Source organism: Crocodylus siamensis, chromosome 2 (assembly GCF_052110815.1).
Source record: "Crocodylus siamensis isolate JL-2025a chromosome 2, ASM5211081v1, whole genome shotgun sequence".
Lineage (NCBI taxonomy): Eukaryota > Metazoa > Chordata > Crocodylia > Crocodylidae > Crocodylus > Crocodylus siamensis.
The window spans coordinates 206,084,861-206,112,794 of record NC_143396.1 but is presented as its reverse complement, the minus strand read 5'-3'; the positions used below and the strand labels follow the sequence as shown (position 1 = coordinate 206,112,794).

General features: G+C 38.4%; 1 protein-coding gene across 5 annotated transcripts in view; it reads left to right on the top strand.

The window, feature by feature from the left end:
• NAV2 (neuron navigator 2) overlaps positions 1-27,934 on the top strand; it is a 410,342-nt gene that overhangs the window by 329,801 nt on the left and 52,607 nt on the right. For 3 of the 5 annotated variants that reach the window (XM_090032864.1, XM_090032863.1, XM_090032865.1), the window contains 7 exons: positions 895-1,597; positions 6,019-6,486; positions 11,182-11,342; positions 14,876-15,064; positions 23,872-23,924; positions 27,227-27,250; positions 27,364-27,438. In XM_090032864.1, the coding sequence (XP_089888990.1) occupies positions 895-1,597; positions 6,019-6,486; positions 11,182-11,342; positions 14,876-15,064; positions 23,872-23,924; positions 27,227-27,250; positions 27,364-27,438 (1,673 nt within the window). Of the gene's footprint in view, positions 1-894; positions 1,598-6,018; positions 6,487-7,226; positions 7,293-8,811; positions 8,857-11,181; positions 11,343-14,875; positions 15,065-23,871; positions 23,925-27,226; positions 27,251-27,363; positions 27,439-27,934 lie in introns of all 5 variants that reach the window. The other 2 variants (XM_090032867.1, XM_090032866.1) reach the window with 1 other exon arrangement.

Genomic DNA, 27,934 nt, shown 5'->3' with positions numbered 1-27,934 from the left:
ACAGAGTACACTAAGGTGTGTGCACATAAGGCCCCTGGCTATGCAGCATCTGGGCTGCAAGATGTCTGGTCTTAAGGAGCTCAGCCTCAAATGTCTGTTCAAATGTCTCTGGGTAAGTTTTTGTACCAGGAGAGCAAACCTGGGAGAATTCTCCCAGATCATTTGAATGTGTGTACACAGCCAGTTTTTGCAGTGCAGTATCTTTCGTGTAAGGCTCATTAAAATTCATTAAATAGAATTCCAGTTTTTATTCCCTACTTAAGAATAACCGAGAAACTGCTCAGGATAATTTTGTGAAAAAAGGTTTCACACAACTAAAATAGAATATGCACTTAATTTTATAATAGAGTATTATTCAGTACCAGATTTCCAAATGGATCTCCTCAGAACTCTAAGCACATGCAAATGTGCATGATTATTAATAGAATTTGCACACACAAATGAATTTATTATCCTTTTACTCCTGATTGATTCTGTACACAGCTGTGCATGTCTGTTTTGAAAATATAGTCCTTACCATGTAGTAGGCATTCTTTCTAAAGCCTTTTTAAAAGTTAGAATGTTGCCTTCCCAGATCTTTTCTTTAATACTACAATGGCACAAACTATTGTAGTTACAAAGTTTAAAGAACCCGCTTACTTATCTGTCACTTTACCTAACAATCTGTCCACTATTTTTCATATTCTCAAGGGCAGATACGTCAGATACTCTCTGTGGCAAATCTACATGAATAGCTCATTTAGAGTGACATTTTAGTTCAGTGCAAACTGGATCATACTCCTAACCACTCTCTTGTGGCTAACATGCTTTTGCTTTTCATGCTTCTTTGATTTTCACCATTTGCTTAATGTTTTCAAGTCATTAAATAGTAGAATTCTTTTTCTATTTTTGTAGGGAAAACTGATGACGCCAAGGTATCAGAAAAGGGTAGACTTTCTCCTAAAGCTGGACATGTTAAACGTTCCCCATCAGATGCAGGACGCAGTAGTGGTGATGAATCCAAAAAGCCTCCCACAAGTAACTCTAGGACAGCTGCTGCTAATACAAACACATTTGGATTTAAGAAACAAAGTGGGTCAGCTGTAGGCATGACTGTGATTACTGCCAGTGGGGCAACTATCACCAGCAGATCAGCCACACTGGGCAAAATCCCTAAATCATCTGGACTCATGGGTAGATCCACTGGTCGGAAGGCTAGTGTTGATGGCTCACAGAACCAGGATGATGGTTACCTAGCACTTAGTGCTCGAACTAATCTTCAGTATCGTAGTTTACCTCGGCCTAGTAAATCCAGCAGCAGAAGTGGAGCTGGTAATAGGTCTAGTACCAGTAGCATAGACTCCAACATTAGCAGCAAGTCAGCTGGTTTACCTGCCCCTAAAATCAGAGAGCCTGTTAAGGTAGTTCTTGGAAGCTCTTTGCCAGGATTAATCAACCAGACAGATAAAGAGAAAGGGATCTCGTCTGACAACGAAAGCGTGGCCTCATGTAATTCTGTTAAAGTGAACCCTGCATCACAGACTGCTTCTAGCGGAGCTCAAAGTACCCACCAGCAAGGAACCAAGTACCCTGATGTGGCCTCTCCCACTTTGCGCAGGTAGGCAAAAATTCATTCATTGTGGAAATCATTAGCTGGAGTTAAGTAATTGGGACTGTTTATATATTGAAGTCACAAGAGGGACCCCAGATTTGCACCAGTCTGAGAGCATCATTTGGCCTAGTGTATTTACATTTATTCACCATGTCAGCTCCAAAAGATATCTCTATTCTTGTCGCCAGTTGTGTGACTCCTTATGTAAGCATTCAAGGATGCAGGTATGGAATGACCTAATTAAAGGGACTGTGTCAGCTAGGTTTAATTGTCTTATTTTTAACAAAAATCTTCCTATATGTAAAGATCTGTTTTCTAATCTTTGTGGCCTTACATTTCTTCTCACTGCAAACTTTATTTTAATGCAAACATTTGGATGCATGGGAGTTAGTTTATTTGTTTTCCAATATTTGCATCCAAGTCTTGACATCCCAGCAGAGACATCCATAATATTATTTTCTATTTTAATTTGATATTGTAAGTTTAAACATAGGCAGCTTCAAGTTGCAGTGTTTTACATTTCATTTTGTCCTGGCATCACATCCATACAATCATACAACATCATCCTATACTGTGATGATGTAACATCCCTTTCAGGTTGCTTACTCAGGCTTAATTGCCATAATGATGGTGTGGGTTAAAGCTTTAGAAAAAAGAAAGACTGCATTTTTTCAGTCTTGTTTATGAAATGTACAGTTTAATTATTCTGTTTCTGGACATCATTAAAGAACAATTAATATCTTTATGAAAATATCATTTTCAGCCCCAGCTGCTTAAAACACTAAATCAAAATGAGAACTATTGGCTGTTCATACTTTCTCTATTGCTTTCCTCAAGTATGTGAATATTTAAATGCAATCATAGATTTCTGTTGATGAAACAAAGATCATTTCCGTAAACTTTTCATCACGGTAACATTTGGAATGCAGCAACATTTAAGAGCAGTTACAGAGAAAAAATATCAGTCATCTTTATGCAGTTTAAGTGGGTTTTTTTCTTTCCAAAGTTTCATTTAAGCCTCCTTGCTTCTGGTTAGCTATTTCATTTCTTCAGCAGTCATCAGACTTCACAAATAGATCAGGGCAAATATACTGTTGGCACAGCTACTTCATGTTCAGAGTATGTACCGCTAGCAATATGTTCATCTTAATTTTCATATTCAATTTATTAAATATGCATTTAACACTTTGCATTTAACTACAAACCTGACCTCAGTCATATTCTTAGATGAATTTGCACAGCAGGTAGGCAGTAATACTCCCCTCTTCAGATCTAAAGGCAGATAAAATGTTTTCTGCACTTCTCTCAGCAAAAAATGTCCAGGGTTATAGTTTTACAAGTGTAGTGGTGTCTTGATTTTCCAGTTTAGCTTTCGCTTCAACATTTCTACTCTGGCACCATTTGTCATGCAAAAACAATATACATCTTACAGAAAACAATGCTAGTTTTTATGCCATTTGTTATATACAATCAATTGGTGCAGATATTTTAATATTGGCTTATTGATTGTTGGTAATTTTTTATTTTTTTTATCCTCCTGTTACTGTAATGCTTTGCAGGACATAATTCCTACTCTTTTCCTGATGCATCTCTGTAGACATAACCAAACACTCAGCTCAAACATGACTGTTGCTTGTCAAAACTGATAACTGTAAAGAGGAACAATGAGATATGAATTCTCTGTAAGGCATTTCCTTTTAACATGAACAACTATATCCATAATGCCAGCTTGCTGAGTTGGTTCTGAACTGAAGAGACCATTTTTTCAGGCCCTGTCCTTCTTTCATCCACAGCTTATATTTTTTTGATATTCAGGATTTTTCTGACTCAGCTAAATATATTTTTGGAAGCAGCAAGCCAGGAAAGACTTTACAGCAAGACAATTCTGCTCAGTTTGGCAGTTATAAATGTTGACTTACTAGATGGTAACAACTGAAATCTTATATAATGAATTTATGCTATTATTATATGATAGAACTTTGTAAAGTTCCTTATTCTTTTCTTAAATCTTGTACATTCTGTTCTCTGAGTGTGCATCTGTGAATAACTAGCTTCTTTTGCAGTATGAACTGGAAATTCAAAGAAAAGATAGATTTGGACTGGCTTCAGATTGTCATTAGAAAAAAAATCTTCATTTTTTTTGTAAAATTGCTGCTACTTTGGCCCTTCTGGTACATACACTCTTAACTAAAACCATAATGCAGTAAACTAATCATCCTCATAACCCTGTCTACAAGCAAGACATGCTATATATCTGAGGGCATTCCACTGTTAAATCATAATTAAGCAGTGATCATCTTAATAACAATTATATGTTTCTAGTTTTAAGCAGAGGAGATCCAGGACTTCCTTATGAAACCTGTTTTAAGTACAGTGGGAAAATTGCACATGACTGTTTTTCTAATAGAGAGTTGAAATGCCCTGGCTACTACACAAAAAAGGAAAAAAATTCAAAAACACCTAAGTCCTATATTCAAAAATAACATGTGCTTAGGAGTCTAAGTACTGAAGTTTTTCAATGAAGCTTTGTTTCCAAAAAGAATGTCTGTAGAGAGTAAAGCCACGCCATACCAGGTGCGTCTACATGTGCTGTTATGTGCTGTAAGCTTACTGTGCAGTTTTTACTATGCAGCATTTTACTGCACAATAAGCTTTCCCTGGAAGTGCGTGTATGCATGAGCCAGTTGAGATTAAATTTACTCTTGAAGGGAGCAGTTCAGTGCAGGGCTACTCCTGCCTTGCTCTGCCCCCCTACAGCAGCCAGTGGGAGCTCTAGGCTCCCCCGGATGCCAGCTCTGGGAAGCAGCTGCTTGGGGGAGGGGAGAGCTTTCCAGCCCCATGCCCTGACCTGCCAATTGGGGAATGGGGCTGGGAGGCAACTGCCCAGGGAACCTTCTGCTGCCTGAGCTAACCAGGAGCAATTTGCAATTTGCTCCTGGTCACCTGTCTACACATACACTAATGCTCAGTAGCTATTGCACAGTATCTACAGGTAGTAGCCAGTCATGCAGTAGACTAATTTAGTGTGCACATGTAGGTGGTGATGATTTACTGCACAGTAGATTAGTCTACTGCACAGTAAAGTGTTTCATGTAGATGTGCCTACTGAGAGACAGTACCGCTGTGCTGAGACATGCTTTGTTCACTCCACATGCATTAGCTTCTGAACTGGAAGTAGCATAGTTTCATGGGTTCAGGTCTGTGTGCATTCAAATAAGCAAGCTCTACAATGCATTTATGTCATTTCTCAGTATAGCACTGCCTTGTACCAATGAGACTACCTGCCTTGAACCAACCAAATTGAGTGTCCCTTTGAAAATGGGATCTAGACTTCTTAATCACCTAGATGCTTTTTTTAAACTGCCCAATGGCTATCTTGAATGAACTGGGGACTGTTTTCATTATTTAGGGCAGTTTGGGGGTGAAGTTACCTGATTTGCCATAAGTGAGGTTTTTTTTGGTTTTTCCTAAAATTTTTCCAAATGCTTCTTTTGAAAGGTGCATTCAGTGACTTGTACAGAAATCAAGACTTTGTCTTTTTATGAGTTTGACCAGCTCAGTGGTAACAATTGGGGTGAATAAAGTCTGGCCATTTCAGTTTCTGTCTTGTATTATTCCCCAAATGTCCACATACACAGCTTCTTATATTGGGACTGCAGTACCTGGAATTCCCAAGTCTGCTTAATTTCCGAGAGCAGAAAAGTTTGGTATACATAGTTTGGAATGGCTGTAGCCATCTCTTTCATTCTTCTGTGTTTCTCATTCAAAATGGATTTACATCATTGGGATTTAAAGATCTTAACATGCTTCAAAATGTTCATGCTTCAAATTAATCCCTTTATTAGCATTAGTGGTAGAAATCTATTTTCCACAGGGAACAGAAGATAATATAGTCAATAACATTTTGTTCTGTGAAAGTATCATTTGAAGGTTCAGATAAGGAAAAGATAGGCATAATAATTTTCTCTGTATTTGATTGATAGAGCTAAGGAAAGGAAGTTTATTAGTTTATTGTTATTGATCTGAATCTAAAAACACATTTTAGAGGTAGAAAACTGCTATAACATAGCCTATATTTCTTTTATTTTGCAAGCAACAGAAAACTAGTCCTCTGAATCACCAGTTTTCAATCTATTCCCATAATTAAAATTACAGGATCATAAGAAAGGAGGGCTGCAAGGTCATCTTGTTCAGCCCTTTGCTCAAGGCAGGATCGTCCCTGACTAAACCATCCCAACCTGCCCAGTACTGCATCACTGCCTACAGCTGTAGCATCTGGTCTCTTGGTAAAGCTGAATAGAACATTTTTTAGTAATTGTTTTTCAAGTGTCTAAAGGCAAATACTGTATGTAAAAATATCTTTGTTGTAGTCATTTTACATTCCATTTCATATAGTTTTTATTATGCTCTCTGAACTTTTTTTACAGACTTTTTGGTGGCAAGCCAAATAAACAGGTTCCTATCACAACAGCTGAAAATATGAAAAATTCAGTGGTCATCTCCAATCCTCATGCTACCATGAACCAGCAAGGGAACCTTGATTCTCCCTCTGGCAGCGGTATACTGAGCAGTGGGGGCAGCAGTCCCCTTTACAGTAAAAACATGGACATGAACCAGTCTCCATTGGCCTCTAGTCCCAGTTCAGCACATTCAGCTCCCTCGAACAGTTTAACTTGGGGTACCAACGCAAGTAGCTCTTCTGCTGTTAGTAAGGATGGAATTGGATACCAGTCTGTCAGTAGTCTTCACACCAGCTGTGAATCCATTGATATATCTCTGAGCAGTGGAGGTGGGCTGAGTCATAACTCATCCAGTGGTTTGATCACAGCTTCTAAAGATGATTCTCTGACTCCCTTTGTCAGAACCAACAGTGTTAAGACAACATTGTCTGAGAGGTGAGTAGCTTCTGTTTTCTCTCCATTAATATATACTATATGTGCCTATCTTTAAAATTAGAAATATAGCAACAGTAGTTCATAGTGTCATTCCAATTATAAATCCTACAAAATAAATATTAATTGATAGTTTCAAAATCTATAAAAACACCCATTTCAACCAAAGAGTTCAGTTCTTTATTACACAGGACATGGATCTGTGTTTGGATGAGACTTTTCATTTCAACCTTCATTGTTTAATGACTGTGTGCTATTTGATATTAGAATTTCACATATTTTAATATCCCTCTCTACTAGTTGATATAACCATGGCCTAAAATACACCCCATTACAATTTTCATCATGTGCTGCAAAGCCAAATATTTCTTGTTAAATTGCATTTGTTTGTATTTCACATAGTTAGAATCTGAGCAGTAGGTGCTGGGATACCAGGATGATGATGAACATTACGTTTCAGACTTGAGTAGGATAGAAATTTACTTTAAGAGCAAACATTTTTAACAGAGTGTATTTTGAAGCCTTGGAAGCTAGCCTTATCTTGCTGTGTAACTTTTTTTCCATTATCAGGACTTTCTAGTTGTTGTGTCTTTGTAACAGAAAACAACTGCTGAAAAAAATGTTTTTATGACACTTTTTGTTTTGTTTTATTTTGTTTTAACAACTCCTTCCTTTATTTCCTTCTCCTTTTCATTCTAATATTCCTTCTCTTGTTTTCTGTCTCACTGGATGTCTTCTTCTAGCCCTCTCTCTTCCCCTGCTGCTAGTCCCAAATTCTGCAGAAATACTTTACCCAGGAGACAGGACAGGTAATGCTGTCTCAAGGCAGTAGAATGCACAAAGGCTCTAGGTTTTGTTGCCCACATTTATGAAGCAAAATGTTTTGTGAGAGACTGTGCTCAGCTGAAACCTTTTTTGTGTTTGTTGCTCAAGTGTAAATTGTGACACAAAGACATGCCAGTGAGAGTCTGCTTAATTACTTCACCTATCTTGTTAAAACTGGGAAATGGCAGGTGACAGAGTTCACATGTTGTTGCGATATATTTTGCACTGTGGGGTTTGTTGTTAGTTTTTTCTTTGCCAAAGGTAGCTTTATTTTAAAACCCTTTAATTTGACTTACCATTCGAAACTCTCACTAGCATTTCAGCATTCCTTTGGCATGCTGCTTTTTCCACTGCCTCTCAGGACTGTCACTTTGTCATGAAGTCTTAGTGTTGTTCAGTATACTCAGTGTTGTAAGTCCTTTATTCTGGTTTGGTTTGAAGGTGTCTTGCAGGATCTTTTGTGTGTCCATGTTTATAAAAATGAATTTAAGAAGATTGGGAAAAGATTGAAGTCAGTAGCCTAGCTGAAGGGGGATGACTGGGGCAGCAGCCCTGGGCACCAGCTGTGTGGGCAGATGCAAAAGATAACCATGAGTCCAGCAGCAGCTGATCATGCTGCTGTGGTTTGCACCTCAGCAGCCAGTGCTGCCCTGGGCACTATGTGCCTCCTCTGCCCCCACACTGAAACTGGGCACAGAGCTGTCCTGCTATACCTCTGATCAAAGCTAACCATTCCTGCATTTGCTCTTAGCTGTGATATGACTATTCCTATGCTAAGGAATAGATGAGGATATTAGCAAGAGGAATTGGTAGCAAATTAATTTATTTAAGCATATATTTTATTTGAGTTAAAAACACACTAACAAACCCTCCTTACAAAAGGAGAAGGCAGTGGTCCATTTGTCCATGATGTGAGAGTGCAACCCTTTAAGCATTTGCTTTTGGGAATGCTAATGGATTGATTTCACACTAAAGCTGGAATATAAGCCACTATGTAGAAACATCGAAAACTCTTATGTAAGTTTTTTGTAATAAAAATCCTATATTTATATTGTGACTACATGAAAACAACTATAGTTCCTATACTTGATATAATGAAGGAAATGGTATGAGGGAATCTTTTGATTCTGAGATATTCTTACCAATATTCACAAATAGGCAGCTGCCTGCCTGTTTACACACACACACACACACACATACACACTCTCTCAAGCATTTGAAGTACATTCTTTATTTTCATTTTTAAAGAGTTGCTTTTGTTCACTGTGGAGAAAGGAAATAGGAAAAACACTTTGTGAGCAGATTAAGTTCATTAGCATGGTACCAAATGCATGTATAACAATTCACACATAGCTAGGAGGCTTTTGCATGTTTTCTTAGATAGGACACATCACTTTTTCCTCTGAAAATGTGATGCAGATGTTTATACTTTTCTCTTCGTCCTGATCTTAATACTTCCCTTTTGTTCATCTCTGAAGTTCTTTTCTTTTAACTTTTCTACAGCGACCCACATCTTGATAGGAACACTTTGCCTAAGAAGGGACTCAGGTATTGGTGTTTCCACGTAGTCTAACAGCTTTTGTTGTGGTTTTGGAGTTTGCTTTGTGTTTCTGTCGTGGCTGTTGGTGGTGGTGGCAGCTTTTGCAAGGGTGGCAACAACCTTTCTGTTCTTTTTTCTTTCTTTTGTTCCCCTTTTATCTCCTCAAAGAAGGCTGTTTTCGAACATGCTGCTTTTTTCATCCAATGGCTTCTCTGCTTGAACAGGAAACGTGGCTTTTGCTGGCTGAATCTGAAAAGCATCTCATAAACCATCATTGGGCTTGACTTGAAAGCAATAATTTGCAGCTTTTATGACTAGTCACTAAAGTACATGAATTCATTTTCACAACATAATTCATGGAATCCTGAAATATATGTAAAGAAAAAACTGATTTATATCTTCATAAATATCATAGAATGAGATTGGAAATACTAATGGTATTTTCTTCTTTCTTAATGGATGTTTAGAGAGGTGATATGTTGCCTTGATTGGGAAAACAAAACTTGACAAACATTCATGTGTGTCTGCTCTTAATACATTATGTATATGTAGTGGATGTTGGAAATCTACTAAAAAAAGCACTAAGAATTTTCTTCCCTTCAGTAAACACAAGCCATTCCAGTGAAATTATTAACATTAAGGCTACAAATGAAATGCTTTAAGTTAGCGTAATGGAATTTACAGACAATACCTGGCCAACTTAAAACATTTCAACTTCAGACTTGCTTAATGCTGCTTTTATGATGATTGAACTGATGGCTTCAAATTGCAGCTGCAATTTATTCTGCACTGTACACATTGTTCTCTGCAGCAGCTTTCTCACATTGAGCTGAGAGCTAAAAGCATTTCATGAAATGGGATTTTTGTATAAAATGTTTCTGTGACTGTCAAATGTGTCTCTAGTAAATAAAGATCCTCTCTTAAAACTGAAACATTTAAGTGCTGAAGAGGTAGGTATTGCTTTTTAAAATCTTAAAAACATGTTAAAGTAAGGTGACTCTTTAGCGCATCAGTCCTATAAGGTCTTACACATGTTCATGACCACAGAAATATTGAATCAGGGCCTGCTATTTCAAGTTTGGGGGATAAGGGACAAGAATGTACTATTTTAAAACTTTCTTACCACACACTGTGCATTGTTATTTCATTTTATAATGCACTTTAAAATCTTCTTAACTGATAAACAGTATCTTCCTGTATAAAATGCTAACCTGGCCATCTTTACACATGGGTTAAATATTAAATTGAATTCCAAATTAATATAGATTATGCTTTACTGGTTCATTTTTTTAGTTGGATCAAATCTCTACTTTGAAAAAATATTAATCACCCATAACTGTTTATTTTCTAGGATGAGATCATATATCTTGGCATAGAAGCAAAAAGGAAAATCTTTTGAGCTTAATGGGGTATTATTTTGGGATGAAAAGGACAATAAACAGTAAAGATATTTTGGACATATTTTATACTCCTTCAGTAAAAACAAATAAACGTAACTATTATTTTACAAACAATTAACTCTAATATAGATTGGCCCATTTTAGCTTTTAAAAAAGTTTAAAGTACATTATCAGTTGTCATCTGTACTCTGGCATTTTTATTACTGATTGAAGCAAATGCTTCCATTATGGTATATTAGACTGACATATGCACGATACCACACACGTCACATAATGTTCACAGTGCAGTAGGGATATATAGATCAGAGGTAAAATCTTGGCCAAACTAAAGTCATTGTCTCTTCTGTCGAGGTCCTTTCTCTGAAAAGTAGGTTAAACAGCTCCTTTCATAATGATCTGATACCATCCCTGATTAATATTCAGCGATCCATGTATTAGTGTTTCTATTAATCATTTTAATTAATTTTATTTATTTACTTGTTCATTTATGTATATTTATTGAAAATAATAAAAATTAAATAAACCTTTTTTAAAGACCTATCTTTTAATGGCCCTTTTGGCTTAAAGCTAGTTAATGTGTGCTGTGGTACTTTTAGAGGTACATTGAGATGTTTAAATAATATTAAAATTTGTGGTATAAACTAAGAGGTGCACAATGCTGATCATTTAGTCCATTACATATATGCCTACCTATAAGTACATGCCCATTTGGCTTAAGGCTACTTGCTTAACTCCATTATACTCATCTACTGCAGAAGCCATAATAAAGAGATGTGGTTTTTTCAAACCTGAGTTTGGGGTTGGAAAAAGAGCCTTAAATCAGGATTCTTTTATACCAACTTAATCCTTAAATTCTTTCTGATTTTACTCTAAAAAAGAATGTACTTGAAAAAAAGATGAAGGTTAGTTCTAAAACAGCCTCCGGTTTTGCAGGTACACTCCTTCATCCCAACTTCGTAGTCAAGAGGATGCAAAAGAATGGCTACGTTCACATTCAGCAGGAGGTCTGCAGGAAACTGCTGCCAATTCTCCATTTTCATCTGGCTCAAGCATAACATCACCATCTGGTACTAGGTTCAACTTCTCCCAGCTTGGTGAGTAATTTTCTGTTATGATAACCAGCACAATATGATGTCTACCCTAAAAATAGTGTGTTGTCGAGCTTTCCATTCTTTCCACAGTCCCAAATGCCACATGTAGTTGTGGATCCATCAAGCCACCATCTGCCATTCCTTCAGGAAGTATTTCCCTGGTAAATAATAAGATAGGTTTTGGAGTACCATCTTTCTGTGATATGATCAAAAGGAGTACACCTGAAGTGGCCCTGTTCATACTGAGGATGTAATCGCATGACCTTATTTAGCTATTTACAAACTTTAAACACTACTTGATTTGGAAAAATCACAACTTTTCTTACACTACCTCTATTTTAAACTCCAAAAGTATTATCCAGTAAATGCATTCATCTTTTTTCACCATTGCATCTACTTTTCAAATGGCTTATTATAAAACCAGACGAAGTTTGATCCAAAACAATCACAGACAAACCAGTGGAATTTTAAGCTGGAATGTCTGCTATCCATTCATTTTGAAATTTTGATTAAAATAAATACACCTTTAAATGGAGAAAAATTTTAAGTTGCTGTAAATTATGCTACATTTTATTGCATCCCTTAAAACAAAATAATTTAAAGTTTCCATAGTCTGGAAATTCTATCTTGTAAGAGACTCGCTTGCTTTCATATTGAAAACAATTACAAAGCAATTTGTAGAGGCCCAAAATTGATACATAAATCAGGACCTAGTCACACATGTTGGAACAGATGGATTTCAAAATATTTTATATAAGAAAACTATTTTATTACTTATTAAATGTTATTATATTTAGAGAGACATGATTATAGTTAATAGTAATAGCAGGATGATTCAGTTACTGGCTTTTACAGATACCAATTGTGACTTGAAATTTTTCTTACATTATTTTAAATAGTGTATATTTTTCTTCATATTTATGCCTATATGTGTACTTGTATATATGTATATGCATATAGATATGTATAAATATATGTATAGATATGGGCTAAGCCAGGGCCCAGCACCCTATGGCCCATGAGTCAGAGCTGATCAATGGAGCAATTGGATTCAGCCCACAGAGTATCGGTTTCAGTGGTGGGGGTGCTTTGCCCACATGTGCACTGTGTTGTTTTGCCCAGGACAGCAGGGCAGTCTGCCCAGGTTGTACCATGGCTGAGTGGCAGAGGGAGGGCTCTAGCACCAGCCTTCCTTCAGCACAAGCCGAGTCATTCCAGCCTGCCATGATAAACCAGTCCCAACCACTGTGTGTTGCATAGGCACTTGTACCATATTTACCCAAATACAAGACAACCCTGAATTTAAGACAGTCCCCCCAAAAAATTCAATTTTATACATGGAAAATATATCAATTTATTATAATTTTCCATGTATGAAATCTAATTATTGGAGGATCATCTTAAATTTGTTCCTCCCAACTACTGTAGGCAGTGATGAGGGGGGCAGTAATGGACAGGCAGAGGGGGAGTAGACAGTGGAGAGGTATTGGGAGGAATGGTAGGGCAGTAATGGGGCAGGAAATGGGGGCGGTAGGCAGACAAGCAGTGAGGGGGCAGGTAGTAAGGCAGGTGGTGGGAAACAGGCAGTCGAGGGACATGTGGCAGGGCAGGTAGTGGGGTAGGTAGAGGGCAGTAGAGGGAGTATGACAGCAGTAGAGGGAGCTGTGGGGCTAGACAATAGGGGGCAGGTGGTTGTGGGCAGGCAGTATGGAGGCAGTGCAGCAAATAGTGAGAGGCGGGCAGCTTGCACCCTGCCACCTGTTCCCCTCCCACTTACTCCCCATTGTGCCTGCTCCCCACAGCCTCAGGCTGTCCTGATCCCCAATGGGCTGTTCCCCCAACCTCCCCACTTTCCACCCTCCTGCAGCCTTGGGTCCCTGCCCCCCTTCTGCACCTTCTTCCCAGCTCTTGCTCCCATCACTCCACCTCCCATCCTTACCTTACTGGTAGGCTCTATCCTTGCTGCAGGGTGATCTGTGCTCCAGGCTGAAGTGCGGATGGAGACTGCTGGCATGGAGCAAAAATGAGGAGAAGTGTGGCAGAGGGGAAGAAGTGGCACATGGAACACACTGGGAGCTGCCACACATAGAGGCAACAGGGGGGACAGACAGCAGCTGTGCCCCTGGCTCCAGCCCCAACCCCTGCTTGTGTCTGGAGCCTCAGTGGTTGCCTGCCCCCTGCTGCCTTGTGGTTAACTGTAAGGTGAGGGGCTTTTCCCCCTATTGAGGGAAAAAAGCCTCATCTTCTAATTGAGTAAATATGGCATATAGCGGTCCCATTTTCACAAATACACATCTGTCATCTGGGGTACAGATTTGAAATATTGTGGTGTTCTTCATGTAGGGACTACATTATTGTTTGTTATTTTTTTTTTTTAATTCTGGAAAACAGCAGTCCTATAAGGAGGTACAGGCATTTAATCTAAGATGGGTGTACTGATCTCCTTGGAGACTTTGTGTGTCAGACTATGCTTATTTTTGTTTTGTTTACTTGGTTTTAGTTTTTTTAATCCTCTCTGTCTATATTGCAGGAAGATAATATATGCAGGAGAATGAAAACTATGCCTGTTAGTTTTCTAGCATTAGGTTGTGTACAGTATCATTTGCAGAAACTTGCCTGGTCACTTATTCAATAATATCCTAGGGCAACTATTTCAGCACACTGAAAGAAACAAGATATACATCAAATCAAACCAATTTCAGACAAATCAACTTATAAAACAGAATTTCCAAAAATATGTAGAGTCCTTTCCTGAAATGTCAACAAATATACTATCGTGGAGCAGGGAAATCTGTTGCTAATCAAGCAAAAATAAGACAGGCCCAGAAAGTAAAGATCCTGGTGCTGTGAGCTCTTTGGAATGTTTTTGAAGATTGCCCATCTAGATAGGTTACAGAAGGCACAGAGCTACCAGCAATTATCAAAAATGATTATGATTAAATCTGTGCTCAATAAAGGAACAAGGAGAATAATGTGGATTTGATCTATATAGTATTTTCTGAGCCCAAGAGAGGCCTTGCAATGGAAGAACACTCCCAATGGCTTCTAAGAGCAGATGCTGACCTCAAGGTCAAAGCCTTTTCAATGCAAGCGTAATTATTGCTATCTCTAAACCAAAAAGAAGCTGTTCTTTACTGAGGAAAAGATTGATCATATCTCTGATGATGAATGAGTCCAAGATGCATGGAGAATATAGTAACACGCACAAAAACCAAGCATCAGTAGACTAAAAGGATAGGATCCAGCCTTAAGTCTTCAAACTGATGTCTTACTATCTGATGGACTTCAGGAGATGGGGGTGGAGGGTGTGGATCATTCATCTTCTGGTTTGACTGAAAAAAGGCACAACACCCTGTATTACAGCTGACATTGTTTATATAGTCCTAGAATGAATCTATAGGACTTTGAGAAGGAAAAAATGTTGTGCAATACATAGGTAGGAATGTATATTTGATTAGAAGAAAATAACACTTTTGGTAGGTACACGAGAAATGGATGTATGAACTTCCTGTTTTGTTATTTTTTTTTCTTTCTAGCAAGCCCTACTACTGCAGCCCAGATGAGCTTGTCAAATCCGACCATGCTGCGGACACACAGCCTTTCCAATGCAGATGGTCCTTATGATCCCTACAGTGACACACGTTTCCGGAACAGTTCAATGTCACTGGATGAGAAAAGCAGAACTATGAGTCGCTCTGGCTCGTTCCGCGATGGCTTTGAAGAAGGTAAGCAAAGCTCATGGAGGAAATCATGATGGGCTAGATATCATTTCCAATTAAAGCACTGGAAAGAAATTCTGACTTCGGTAGGAATGCAATTGGGCCAAGGGCCAGAACCTATGATCAGCATAATCCTACTAATTAAGTTGGCTAAAATTAAATTAAAAATATGTCAAATTATTTTGTTATACCAGCTTTGAAATCGGAGAGCGGGAATCCAAGGCAGTAGCCAAAGCACATTAACATGAATGAAAACATTCCTACTAGGTTCAATTATCTTTGAATTGGGCCTATAAAATACAAGTCATTGTAAAAAGGAAAACAAGCAAGCAATGAGGATTTTGCTGATTTTTATGCAGACTGAGATCAATTGCTAGCCAGGCGTCAGAGTACTATTTGACTAGAGACATTTGGGGAAGCAAAAAGATATTATATTTTAGTGATGGAATTTCAAACAAGGTGTAATTTTAGGGAGGATTTTTGTGTTTAAACCTGAGCAGTTAGTTCATAACCTGTTATTATAGGCTAACATGATTTTCTTTTTTTGCTTTACCCCATTAACCTGCTGTACCAACCAAGTGTGTGTGCTTACTTTCTTCTGTAATGTAGTGGTGTAAAACTATGATATAAGAAATTTATGATACCAGCATGCAATTAGATGTCTCATATTTTGAAGTGTAAGAAAAAGTGAAGGGCATACTGATTAAAAAATTGCTATTTTTGTCATAGCAAGGTTAATATTGGAGCAAAAGTGGTGCAACACAAGAGCGAGACTGTAAAGAGGAAAATGTTTTTGCAGTATTGCAGAATGCAGTACAAGCATATTAGGTTGTAGTCACCTGGTTGCTTGAAAACAGTTATAAATCATTGGAATGCTGTGGCACGTTAAAGTTAGTGTGTATTAAAGTTAATACGTTAAGATACCATCTTTTTCTCATATTCCCTATACCTTTTACCAAACAAAACCCCTGCTGAAAATCAAAGTGAACACTATATGCCAAGAAATACAGTAATTATGTTTTGCTGCTAGCCACTACAGAAAGCAGTGGGCAAGTCACTAGCCCTGGGTGCCTCCTGGGTAGCCTGTACCACAACACTGCTGCAGAGAGTCTGTCCCCGCTGGAGTTGCAGATAGCTCACAGCAGCTCTGGCCATAGAGTAGGCAGATGGGTTGCTTCTGGCTTGCAGTAGTCCTGTTCAGAGAGCAAGGAGTCCTGGCCAAAGCAGGTAAGCTTATGCCCCCATGCCCTCCATTGGTCATATATACCATATTCTCCCCTCCCTTCTCCTTCTTACTGTGGCAGGGTGCCAGACAAGACTGCTTCTTCATCTCTGATTCTCCCACCTGTACTCCCACCCTTTCACTTAAAAGGCTACTTCAGCTGCTGAGTAAGTAGCAGCAAGTAGACTAATGGAGCAGTGATAGGCTGCTGCTGTTTCACTACTGGCTACAGTAGGGCTGCATCTTACTGTATATTAAATTGTCTTTGCAAGGAAAAATATTTTTTTTTCTTCATTCTGCCTTCCCAAAACCAGGTGTATGTTATATGTGAAGAAATACATTAATCCTTACCTGAAAGTGAGGAACTTTGCAACACTGTCATGGCACTTACCACGCACAAAACTGCTTGAGCGTGCATTTGCTCACATTTTAACTACAGTTAGCAAGTGTTAAGTTGAATGGGTGACACCAGCCTTATCGTCTAAAAGTTTACAATTAAATACATTCTATGCATTTTAATATAAAATTTCACTTTGCAACATGGACAGTTTTTTTCCTGTTGGCATATGGTAGCACGAAGAATATGTATATGAGCAGGTGTCAGCTTGAAAAAATCAGATCATATGTAGGTATTTTCAAAATTAATATAATTAATTTCATCACTATAGAGGGAATCACTTAAGCACATGCTATATTTAAGTCTTATTGTTCTCAGAAGAACTTAAGCATGCACTTAATTTTAAACAGGTACATAAGTGATTTCTTGAATAAGAATATTTTCCTGAAGCAGGGCCTCTGTGCGTATGTCAGCGGTGTAAATAATTGACGTAAATCAGACTGTTGGTTTATGATCAGTTAATCTGAATGTATTTAATCTGGAAACAAATGGTCTTCAAAGGCCATTTCTGTTAAATATCTTGGATGGAATTCCAAATAGCTTTTGTAAATGACCATAGCTAGTTCTAAAAATATGTCTAGATTTTTTTAAAATATAAGCTTACTCGTTAACTCATGCCTGAAAAACGAACCTTAGTAAATATGGGAGGAAATAATCCTTTGCTTAGAAAAGAATAGGCAACTTTAATCTTGTAATGGGTGAGACCAGCCTTAGTCTTCTAGGATATTACAATTAAGTTCTATGTGCTTTGCAAAATGGATAGTTTTGTTCCTGTTGATATATGGCAGCATGAATATGTATATGAGCAGGTGTCAGCTAGAAAAAATCAGATCATATGTAGGTATTTTCAATATTTTTGGAAGTGTATTTGAAACTGTACATAAAGAATGATTTACAATTCTGCCATTGGAACATTAAAATCGATGACATTGTAGTCATCTATTGTGGACAGCCAAGGCTGTCTGATCAGCTGGGTGTACAAGTGGGATAATTGAATCTCTCAGGGAAGGAAATTCTGTTATGAAGAATTTTGGACTAATTCTCCATTGAATTAACCCAAAAAGTGGATTAAATGATGATGCTGAATTCCTCAACATTAACTGAATTTGAGAGAGGTTGAGGATAACTAGTATAAATCGGGGAGTTTTCACTGTTCTACAGTATTGGACTCTGTGTAGTTGTACAAACTGACACAGTTTGTGAAGGCCTGATGTCATTCACCTCGGGTATCAGATGATTCGAGAGACGTTCAGTACTTTGCTGAAATTCAAGACAGGCACAAACCCACTCCTCCAAGCAGTGTCCATTTTAAGAATCATACTGGCACTGGCTGTACTTCCCCAAATGCCACTGCTCTATTTTCTGGGAGAGAGCAGTGGGTAGGGAATAAAATTCAGTGTTAAAGTAGATAATACGCTGATTTCCATTCCATTTTACCTTTTGTTGCCTGAAATATCTCTTCTTTCAGTCAATAAGCAATTGATAAATTCTACCTGCTTTCTCTTTCAACGTTAAAATTATAGTTTGCTAGCACATGTATTTATGGTATTTAAATTGGCTGTTACAGAGCATTTTGCATTTGGAGGCTGCATGTAAATACATGTTAACCACAGAAAACAAGTATTAGAGGATCCTGTCAAGGGATCACTGCCTCCAGGCCCCCTGACTAGCCATAAAGTAACCATCTGCAAGTACTCAAAAAAAATTGCACAAAACTGTTAATTTCTTAGTAGTTCTTTGGAAGTGAAAAGTATCAAACTGTATAAACAAGATTAAGTGACTTAGCAGTGTTGTTTTATAAGGCAGCAATCTAGGTCCCAAAAGAATATATGTCAAGCTAAAGCCAAGTTGTGTGTTATTTATTTTTCCTTTTCCTTGTTTGCATTTTTGCTAGAAGTTTGACAGGTTGTTGCATAAACTGTACTGTGGTGCACCCTTTATCCCAGGTACACTGTAAGAGCCAGACTGTGGCCCTGCCTTTTCATAATACAGAAGCCTAAGGAGTAAAGCCTTCATTATCTGCCTCTGTACAGCTCCCCCATCTCTGTTGTAGGCATAAAAGGAGGGAAAGAATGCAGCAGCTGCACACCTGGTATTATCCCCCTCCCCCTTATCCAGGTGGGCTGAGATGGACAGGACCTTTGTTCCTCTCCTTCCCCTCAAAATTCTGGTTCATGCAGCTGTGTAGGTAGAGCAGGAGCATTTGTTATCTGCTACTGATAAGAGTCAGCAGATTACAATTCCCCAAGAGCAAACAGAAGGCAAGAACAAGGAGGGCTCAAACACGGAACGAGAGGTGGTTAGCTGTGTTAGTCTGAAAGCAGGCAACAAGTAGGGCATGGTGGCACCTTAGAGACTAACTCAAAGGCATGAGCTTCTGTAAGTATATCTGACGAAGCAGACTGTTGCCTATGAAAACGCCTGCCTTTCTGAACCCGTCAGACAAGGTTCTTTGGGTGAATCTGATATCTTTTATTAGACCAACTTAAATAGTCGGGGAAATTTTTTCTTAGCAAGCTTTTGGGTTTAAAAACCCTTTGTCAGGCTGAGGAAGCCTCTGCAGTTGGTGTGTGCTCTTCCTGGATGAATGAAAAGTAAAGAAGCCAGAGGTTGGGCTGGTATGCATGCAAGACAGGCAGTCAGTGAAGATGTAAATTGAGGAGTCAGTGGGTGAGAGACAGGCTGGGGGGGATGGGAGAGAAGGGGGATGAACGTAGCAGGTAAATAGTGGAGAGGTACCTGGGGAGTCAGATGTCAGGCAGGTTATAATGTATTATAACTCCAATGTCTATAGTCCATGATTTTTTGTATCCAGGAGGTTGATGAAGTGGAGTTCATAGGCTCGTCTGTGAAAAATGTTTTGTAAGTTCCCTTTGAGGATTAGAACTGAGAGATTGGAGAGAGAGTGGTTTTCTTTTGAGAAATGTGCCCCCACGGTAATTTGGTATTTTTGTCTTTCTGGTGTGCTTTCATTCTGTTGTGCAGTTGTCGTTTGGTCTTTCCTACATATTTTCCATCAGGGCATTTGGTGCAGTGGATGAGATTTCTGGAGGTGCAACTGTAAGATCTGGGAATACTGATGGCTCTGTTGTGGGGCGTTAGTACGAATGAGGGTGGAGGAGATGTGTTGGCAGGTTTTGCATTTCTTGTCATGGCATGGTCTGGATCCATTTGGTGTGTTCTGGGCCGTAAGAAGTTTGCTTCTGGTGATGAGGTGAGTGAGGTTCAGTGCCTGTTTGAAGGCTAGAATGGGTGGTTCTCTTTAAGAATAGGGTCTCTTTCTAGCATGGGTTGCAATTGTTTGAGGATTTTCTGTATGGGTTTGAGGGAAGAGTGATATGTCATAAACAGCAGTGTGCAATTCATGGGGGCAGTTTCTGTACTGCAGCAATTCTTCACTTGGTATCCAGGTGGCTCTTTCAACCTACATCCCTTTCTGAACCAGTCAATCTCTAAGGTGCCACTTTTGCCTAAGGATGAAATCACATCTCTCCAAGGCAGCTTCGGAGGTGGTCTTCCTGAGCATGTCATCTTTTGTCAGGAAGAGAATCAAAGGGACAGTCTAATCCTAAGCATCTCAGAGAGAGAATTTTAATTGATTGAAAATACTACCAAATGATGGCTGTGGGAATTTTGCTGTTTTTTGTGTTGGTGTAGTTTTAACCTTATACAAAAGCCACCCTAGATATTGCTTGCATCTTTTGTCTTACTGTCAGCACAAAAGACTATCAATGCAAGAGCTCATCTTTTACATTTATACACTAGAGGAGGTTTGGTAGGTGATTACAGTGAAACGGCAGATCTCTGAAAGTTTCTTGTCAGAAGCATGTAGGGTCAAATAAGAGAGTTTGAAACTTACCGTATTTATTTGAATATAACATAACTCCCCAACAGTTAGATTTTATATATGCAAAATGTATCAATTTGTTGTAATTTCCCAGGTGTAGAATCTGATTATTTGAGAGTTGTCTTTAATTAAACCCCTTCCCACTACTACAGTAGGGAAAATAGTGGCTGGGGGTGCTAGGTGACCCCCTTGCCTTCTGCCTCCCTACTTCTTCTGCATGTAGCCCCTCACTGTAAAATCCTGATCAGGCTCTGTTCCCTCCCAAAGAACAATATGAAAATGAGATGCATGTGACAGTAGAGGGGGAGGGGGAGGGGGAAGGCACAGAGGGAAGGCCAGAAGCGGCAGAGGGAGGCAGGAGACTGCTATGGGTCTAACTCTGGCACTGGCCCTGACTCTGACTGCTGAACGTTTTGGCATAGGAATTCCAGAAACACACTTTTGAGCACTACTTTTGTACTTACTAATACATAGTGCAACATGTACATATTAGTCCAGAGCCAAAAGGCTAATGCCGTATCATATAGTTCATTGGAATGGGCCCCAGCAGAGTCAACAGTGTTTCAAGCCATCGTGACCCCACAGCCTAGCACTTTGCGTGTACTCCAGATATTGCCCACAAAGGATCTACGTGCTAATTAGCCCCCCAGTGTTCCCCCACTTACATGTTCTTGTCATAAGTCCTGGACCCTCCAAAAATGTATAAGCAGATGAGGCTTGGGGCTGCCTGGTCCATCTCCACCCCATAGAGTGTGGGGTAATATGAATCATATATGACAGGCTGAGAGGGGGTGACAGAGCCTCTGTTTTACAGAAGTTTAGTGATGTTTGCCAGATATTTAAGGCTGGTAAAGAAACAGGAATCATTGGACATAGGAAAGAAAGGTGCTGCTCAGCTGTGGGAACAAAGAGGAAGTTGAAATATATTTGATGTAGTGGTTCACCATGACTTGATCTGATTCAGGTCTAAGGGGGACTGAGCACTACCAGCACTGTATTTTACTAAGATGGGCTATTGTAGCCTGGTCTTGTGGTAGGTTCATGACCACTGAGGTGGCTTTCCTTAGGCTGAGGAAAACCATGAACATGGCAGGGGGTAGTACTCTGACTGAGGTAATGCATAGTTAGCTTCCCACTTTCACTTCCAGTGGGAAGATCTTAGTTCTACACTAACTTTATGGGAGGCTTCTCTCTTGTTTGCTCCTGCGGCCATGCAGCTGAGGGCAAGAGAAACTTGGCGGCATCCAAACCCCAAGTTTCTGGGCTTGGGCCTGCACATAGGCTGCCTGCCAAAGGATTTGGTAGCATCTGAAGCCCCAGGTGGGGGTGGATGATGTTTGCTGGTACTAGGGCCACATATGGTTCTTGAATGACTCATGGATTTGAAATTGATTTGGCTGATTTGGCTTGGAACATGAAAAATTTTCCTTAAAAAATGGTTCCCATCAGTGTGTTTTCCCAATATAGGTCAACTGTTTTTTGAGCATGCTCAGCATGGGTTGCATTCAGACAACCTCATAGTTGCTTTCCATGATTGAACACATGCTGCTTCTAGCATCAGTGTAATGATAGTGTGATTAATAGGGGGTGGGGAGGCTGGTATGTGACTACAAGACAAGGAGCCTTTCTCCTCATGCTGATTAGGGGAGTAAACCCTTGTCTTGTATTCGAGTAAATATAATATGTAGGAACCTACTTAACATGCAGGGAGACCAAGCCATTTTTGTGGCTTAGTCCTGGTACAAAAAGCCCATTTTGCGGACATTTCACAGTGACCCCACCTCTTGATGCTGATTGGCAGAGAGGCCGTGCCCTTCAGCACAGATTAGTGAAGAGGACCCGGGGGGAGGAGAAATGAGGGGGCAGCCACCATCTTGACTGCTGACTGCCCTTTGTCCAGCCCCTTCCCTCAGCACTGATTGGTGGAGAGGCCTGAGAAGGGAAGACTTAATAAAAAAAATATATATTTTTAAAGTTTTTTTCCCATGGATTTCATGGGCAACCCTGAATTAAACAATTTCCACAAAATCCACAATATCCCTAGCATATGTTTTGAGGTTTTTTAATTAAATGTATATCATATGTATAAAAACTAAAATGAAGGAATTTCATTTCTATATGCAAAAAATAGGGGGGAAAAAAGGTATTTTTCAATAAGTTCCAAGAGCAGAAGTTGAAATGTTTTAGGTAGCATATAATGTGCATAAAATTGTGCTTCATATGATCCCAACATATACTTAGTAATAATCAATTAAAGAAGCAATTTATAGATCCACATTTTAACTGATGTATATTTGAGTGTAAAAGCCATTTGAAATAGATCAGTTTCCTGGAGTAAATTTGTGGAAATATTTTCACTCATTTTCTTTTTCTAGAGCAGGGCTGTCCAACCTGTGAACAGGTGGGTGCCCCATACCATCCATACTCTGTAGAGCGCATGCCATGTGTACCATATGCTACATGACATGACCCCCCCTGTAAAGCAAGTGACCCCTGCCATGGACCTCCCTCTTCCACTGCCATGCACCAGTCCAACCCTATTCTAGAGAAAGTTCAAGAACAGTGCTAGGGTTTAAAAAAAAAAAAAACTTACTAAAGAACTGAAAACTAAGTCTTTTTCTATATTGTTCATGCCTTTAGGTTGGTTTTTGTTTTTAAGCTGATAGAATTTAAGAAATCTATCTCTTTTCAACACTTATTCTTTTTAAACTTTAGGCAGGCCACCTGGTGAAAATAAACTACTGGTAGTTTGGTTTGGTTTAGTAAGTTTCTATTAATTTCAGTTCAATTTCCTTTGCAGTACATTGAGTTTTTAAATTTTTGAGTGGTACATCCTCCAGAGAAGTGTTTGTATCCACAACCTTTACAAAACCATATTTGTATTTACTCTATTAATATTATGTTTTAATATTAATTAAAGAGAAGTGTTTGTATCCACAACCTTTACAAAACCATATTTGTATTTACTCTATTAATATTATGTTTTATAAAACATATTTCACAATAAAAATGTATGGCAATTGCTGCCTAGCATTGTCTCTTTCAAGTTGAATATATTATGGTGCAGTAAACTACACTTTCCACTTTCCATTATGTAGTTCATTTCTATATTAAAAGCACTTTGTGACACCTCCCTTTGTACCTGTTTTTGATACTTTGCAAAAAATTGACTTGAACTAATATAATTGATTTTTAAGAAGGATGATGATATTTTTCTTCGGTAACTGGGGAAATTTGCTCTCAGTAGGTTGGTAGTCTACAGTGAAAGAAGTAATTCTGATTCACTTTGTAATTACTGATTCTGTACAGTAAACAACTAATCTGTGTTTATTTTCTCTCTTATTTAGTGCATGGGTCCTCTCTCTCTCTGGTGTCTAGTACATCCTCTATTTATTCAACTGTGAGTATAATGGAATTTAAGCCTTCAGCCAGAATGTAATAAAAATGCAATATTTAGCATTATTTCACATTTGTATTTATTGGAACCAAATTTTATAATTGATTGGTCCAAACATACTAAAATTGCTCTTGCTGTTTAGGGAGGAAACATGGTTTGTTTCCTGTAAATATAGACGTTATTATGTTAGGTAAATAAGTTATTTTTCTCTTTGTAAGGTGCTAATAGATATTTATCACAGCATTCTTATACAGTGATAGACCTTAATGGCCAAGTAGTAACAGTTCCTCTCTTGAATCAGTTGTCTGCAACTGCTCTATGTAGGTCTTGATTACAAAGGACCATAATGACTGTAAGGAGACTTGATCTTTTTTGCTGACAACACCAACATTGACTTAGTAAATAAACAGAAAGCAAGGTAGATTTGTACCTTATAAACTAACCTAAGTAGATATACAGACGTAGATAAAGCCATTTCGGTCTGGTAGTTCAATGATTTGCCAGTTAAGAAAACTCTAAGTAGGGCTTAATGGAATGAGTTTTAATGATTACAAAAGAGCTATTACTGCTTATTATGCCAAGAATCTTTGGTTTTAAAGTGTCTTAATTGCATAGTCACTTAATAAAATGACACTGAAAAGAAGCTCTAATGGAGTTTTTAGGATACTAACATTTTTAACAGGTAGCATATTTGCATTTTTTTAATGTGTCATTCTGATGTGAACTGCTTTTCTATGTAACATTTAAGATCTGTTGAATTAAAGTATGTCTATACTGCAGCTCAGAGCTGTAATTGCAGCATGTGTAGACATATCCATACTAGCTTCAGTGAGACCCAAACAGGTATATATGGCAATGAATCTGGGTCAGGAAGGGTTCAGCAAGACCTGAACAAACCTGCCCAGAACCCTGGCTAAAAACTCAGAAGCTGAATCCTGAGCTGTCATGACTTCACTGTTGTTAGTACCTGCGCTAGCGAAGTTGGGGTCAGCTCAGATGTGTCTACACGTGATTAAAATAGAGACATAACGTTAAGTATATCAGTCTACAAACATCAACTGATACTCATGCCTTTTAAAAAGAAGCAGTGGGCAACAATGGGATACTAAAGTTAATCTATTAACGTAAACTAAAACTTCAACTTGGTATGAAAATATGATGCAACCCACATCCAGCCTATGCCAGATCATGTTTAACTGTGTGCATGAAGAAAAGCATGCCAGTCCATCAAAGTAATTACTATTGTTAAATTCTCTTGCAAACCTTTTTGGTAGTTGACTATTTCATGCCAGGGGAAGTAGAAAGCCCTTGATCATAATGAAGGATTGTAAGCATCAGCTTTCTACCTATGGTACCTAGAGCAAGTGAACTATTCCAAGTCACAAAAGATAACATGTTGGAAGGATGCAGAACACACCATTTTTCTAGGCTGTTGTTCATAATATCTCTACAAGGCACTGGGAGCAGCCCCAATTACTAGGTTCTGTTTTTTACTTTCTTTTTCTAAACCAGTCATTCTTAACCTGGGGTGCCTTGAGATTGTTTCAAGGGTGCCACTGGCTGCCACACATTAACACTGTTAGGTTTACAAATATGATTCACAAGATAAACTCAGAGATTTCAAATAGAAGTTCATAGTTGTGGTCTTCCTGAGTTCTTTGCAAGAGAAAACCTACTCTATTTTTCTTCAATTAATAAAGCGATAAAACTAAGGGTTGCCATTTTCCAAACAATGTCTGAAGTCATCCAGAGGTGCTTTGAGTCTAAAAAAAAGTTAAGAACCATTGGTCTAAGCAGTGATGATGTATAATAATGTAGATTAATGTGTATAATTTTAATGATGACTGGTACTGGAGATGTTTACAAAATGACAGAGCAGCTTAATTTTTAACCTACCATATACTTTCCTTTAGCAGCTGACTTTGGTTAGTAACTACCTTTTTAGTTGTCACAACTTTACCAAGCTAGCCACCATGGAAAATAATGTAATGGTCATTTGATTAGTAATCTAGGAGAGCAACTAGTCACCCACACCGTAGCACCTGGGTACCTCCCAACTGTTAATAAGTTTTTCTTCATGTTACATTGTTGTATTAGCACCATGCACTTGAACTGAGGTTCAGAAGAAAAATTGTCATTCAACCAAGGTCACACAGATTCTGGGTCAGTACCAGGAACTGAACCTAGATCTCTTAGATTTTAATCCAGTTCCTATATCAGTAGACCACCCTTAGTATAAACATTGTTTTACTTGCAACCTTAAACATAAGAGCTGATTAGAACTTGAGTTTTCCCACGGTTCTAGCTCAGCTACAGAAGTTTACATATTGGGTAAAGGAACCAGAGCTCTACACATGACTGCCCACTTGTAGACCGGGGACAATATACTAGGCAAGTAGCCCTTGCTCTTTCAGTCTCTACCTGTGCTGGATTGCTGTGAGGCTGTTCTGGAATAGATGCAGAACACTCAATCGTGTAGCCATGTAGGATTGAGTCAATACCTTGCCCCGACACCACTAACCTCCAAACCCAGGCATTTATAGTGTATTAAAAAATAAAGTCAATCAAACCAGACTTTTGTGGCCGGAAGTGTTGACAGTCACAGAAAAGCACATAGGGCACTGACAGCTTAGGTTCCCCACACAACAGCAGCCCCTTCTTGGGTTTTGAATGTTATCCTCTCCCAAATACTTTTATGAGGTGCCATCAGAAACATTCACTGAAGAGTGTCATATAAGAAACTTAAGAGTGAAATACTAAGACTCCGAAAATGAGGTGTTTTTAGTTTTGCTTCTGTTTAATCAAATGCATCTAAATTTACTGGAAATAGCAGATGTCACAACATTTTGCTGTTTTGTTTCCAGAGAAACATGTTCAGAATTTGAAAATCTAAAAAGTTACTTTTGCAAAGAAACATATTTACATAAAAACACCATTTTTCCACTGTTTCGTGAATGTGAACTTTTGGAACACCTACTTATAAATGTTCCTGAGAAATCTTCACAAAAATAGTTACTCTTTTCAGGGTCCTATAATGGAATGGTCCTGGTTTTAGTTTTCATGACCTAACAGAAACAATTTCAAGTATATACAAGTAATGCACATATGTTATGAGTTCTCAGTGGTAAATGTAATAGTCATCAACGTAGGTACTTGTGTGAGTAAAGTTAGCTACATGCATATATGTTTACAGGATCTGGTCTTAAATAAAGAATACTGTTTGAGTTCTAAATGTAATAAATTTGATGTTTAATAGTTACGAACTATTGTAAGTTCATATTGTTTTCCTGATTTTTCCTTTGCAGCCTGAAGAAAAATGCCAGTCAGAGGTAAGAACCAATTTGTGTTTTTTAAACAGAAACTTTTTTGCATACTTGCTTTACTTTTATAACTTTGTAGATCATGGTGCAATTATGGTGCTCTCTTAAAATATGACATTTAGATTCGCAAGCTACGAAGAGAGTTGGATGCATCCCAGGAGAAGGTGTCAGCTCTGACAACTCAACTGACTGCCAATGTAAGTACAATTTGAGAAAATGGAGATTGATAAGTAGTGTATTTCATGCACAAATCATCTTGAAAGCTTTTCCAACAAGCAAAAATATCCCCAGTTTATAATGGTACATTCTGATCACAGGTTCATTTTAAAAATAAATATATGCATTTTGGGCGACTCAAAATGTGTTGTTTCTTTTTTATAGTATAGCATGCACAGGCTTGATTAATTCTAGAATAGAGTTCTTGGAGCCTGGCTTTTCTTCATAAACTTGTAACATGACATTCATGTACATGGGTCAGAAATTGCAGATCAGAGGTATATTGAGTGTAAACAAGTAAAGGAACTAAAGTGTATTGCATTTTCCCATAGTATAAAAACAATGTTCTGGTAGCATGGACAGGCAGAAGTGCCCCACAAAAGGGGCAGTGGAAACCAGTTTAAGGTGCTATCTAAGGCAGTGGTTCTCAACCTTTTTTTGTACCAGGATGCATTTGTAAACATCAATGGCCAGTCC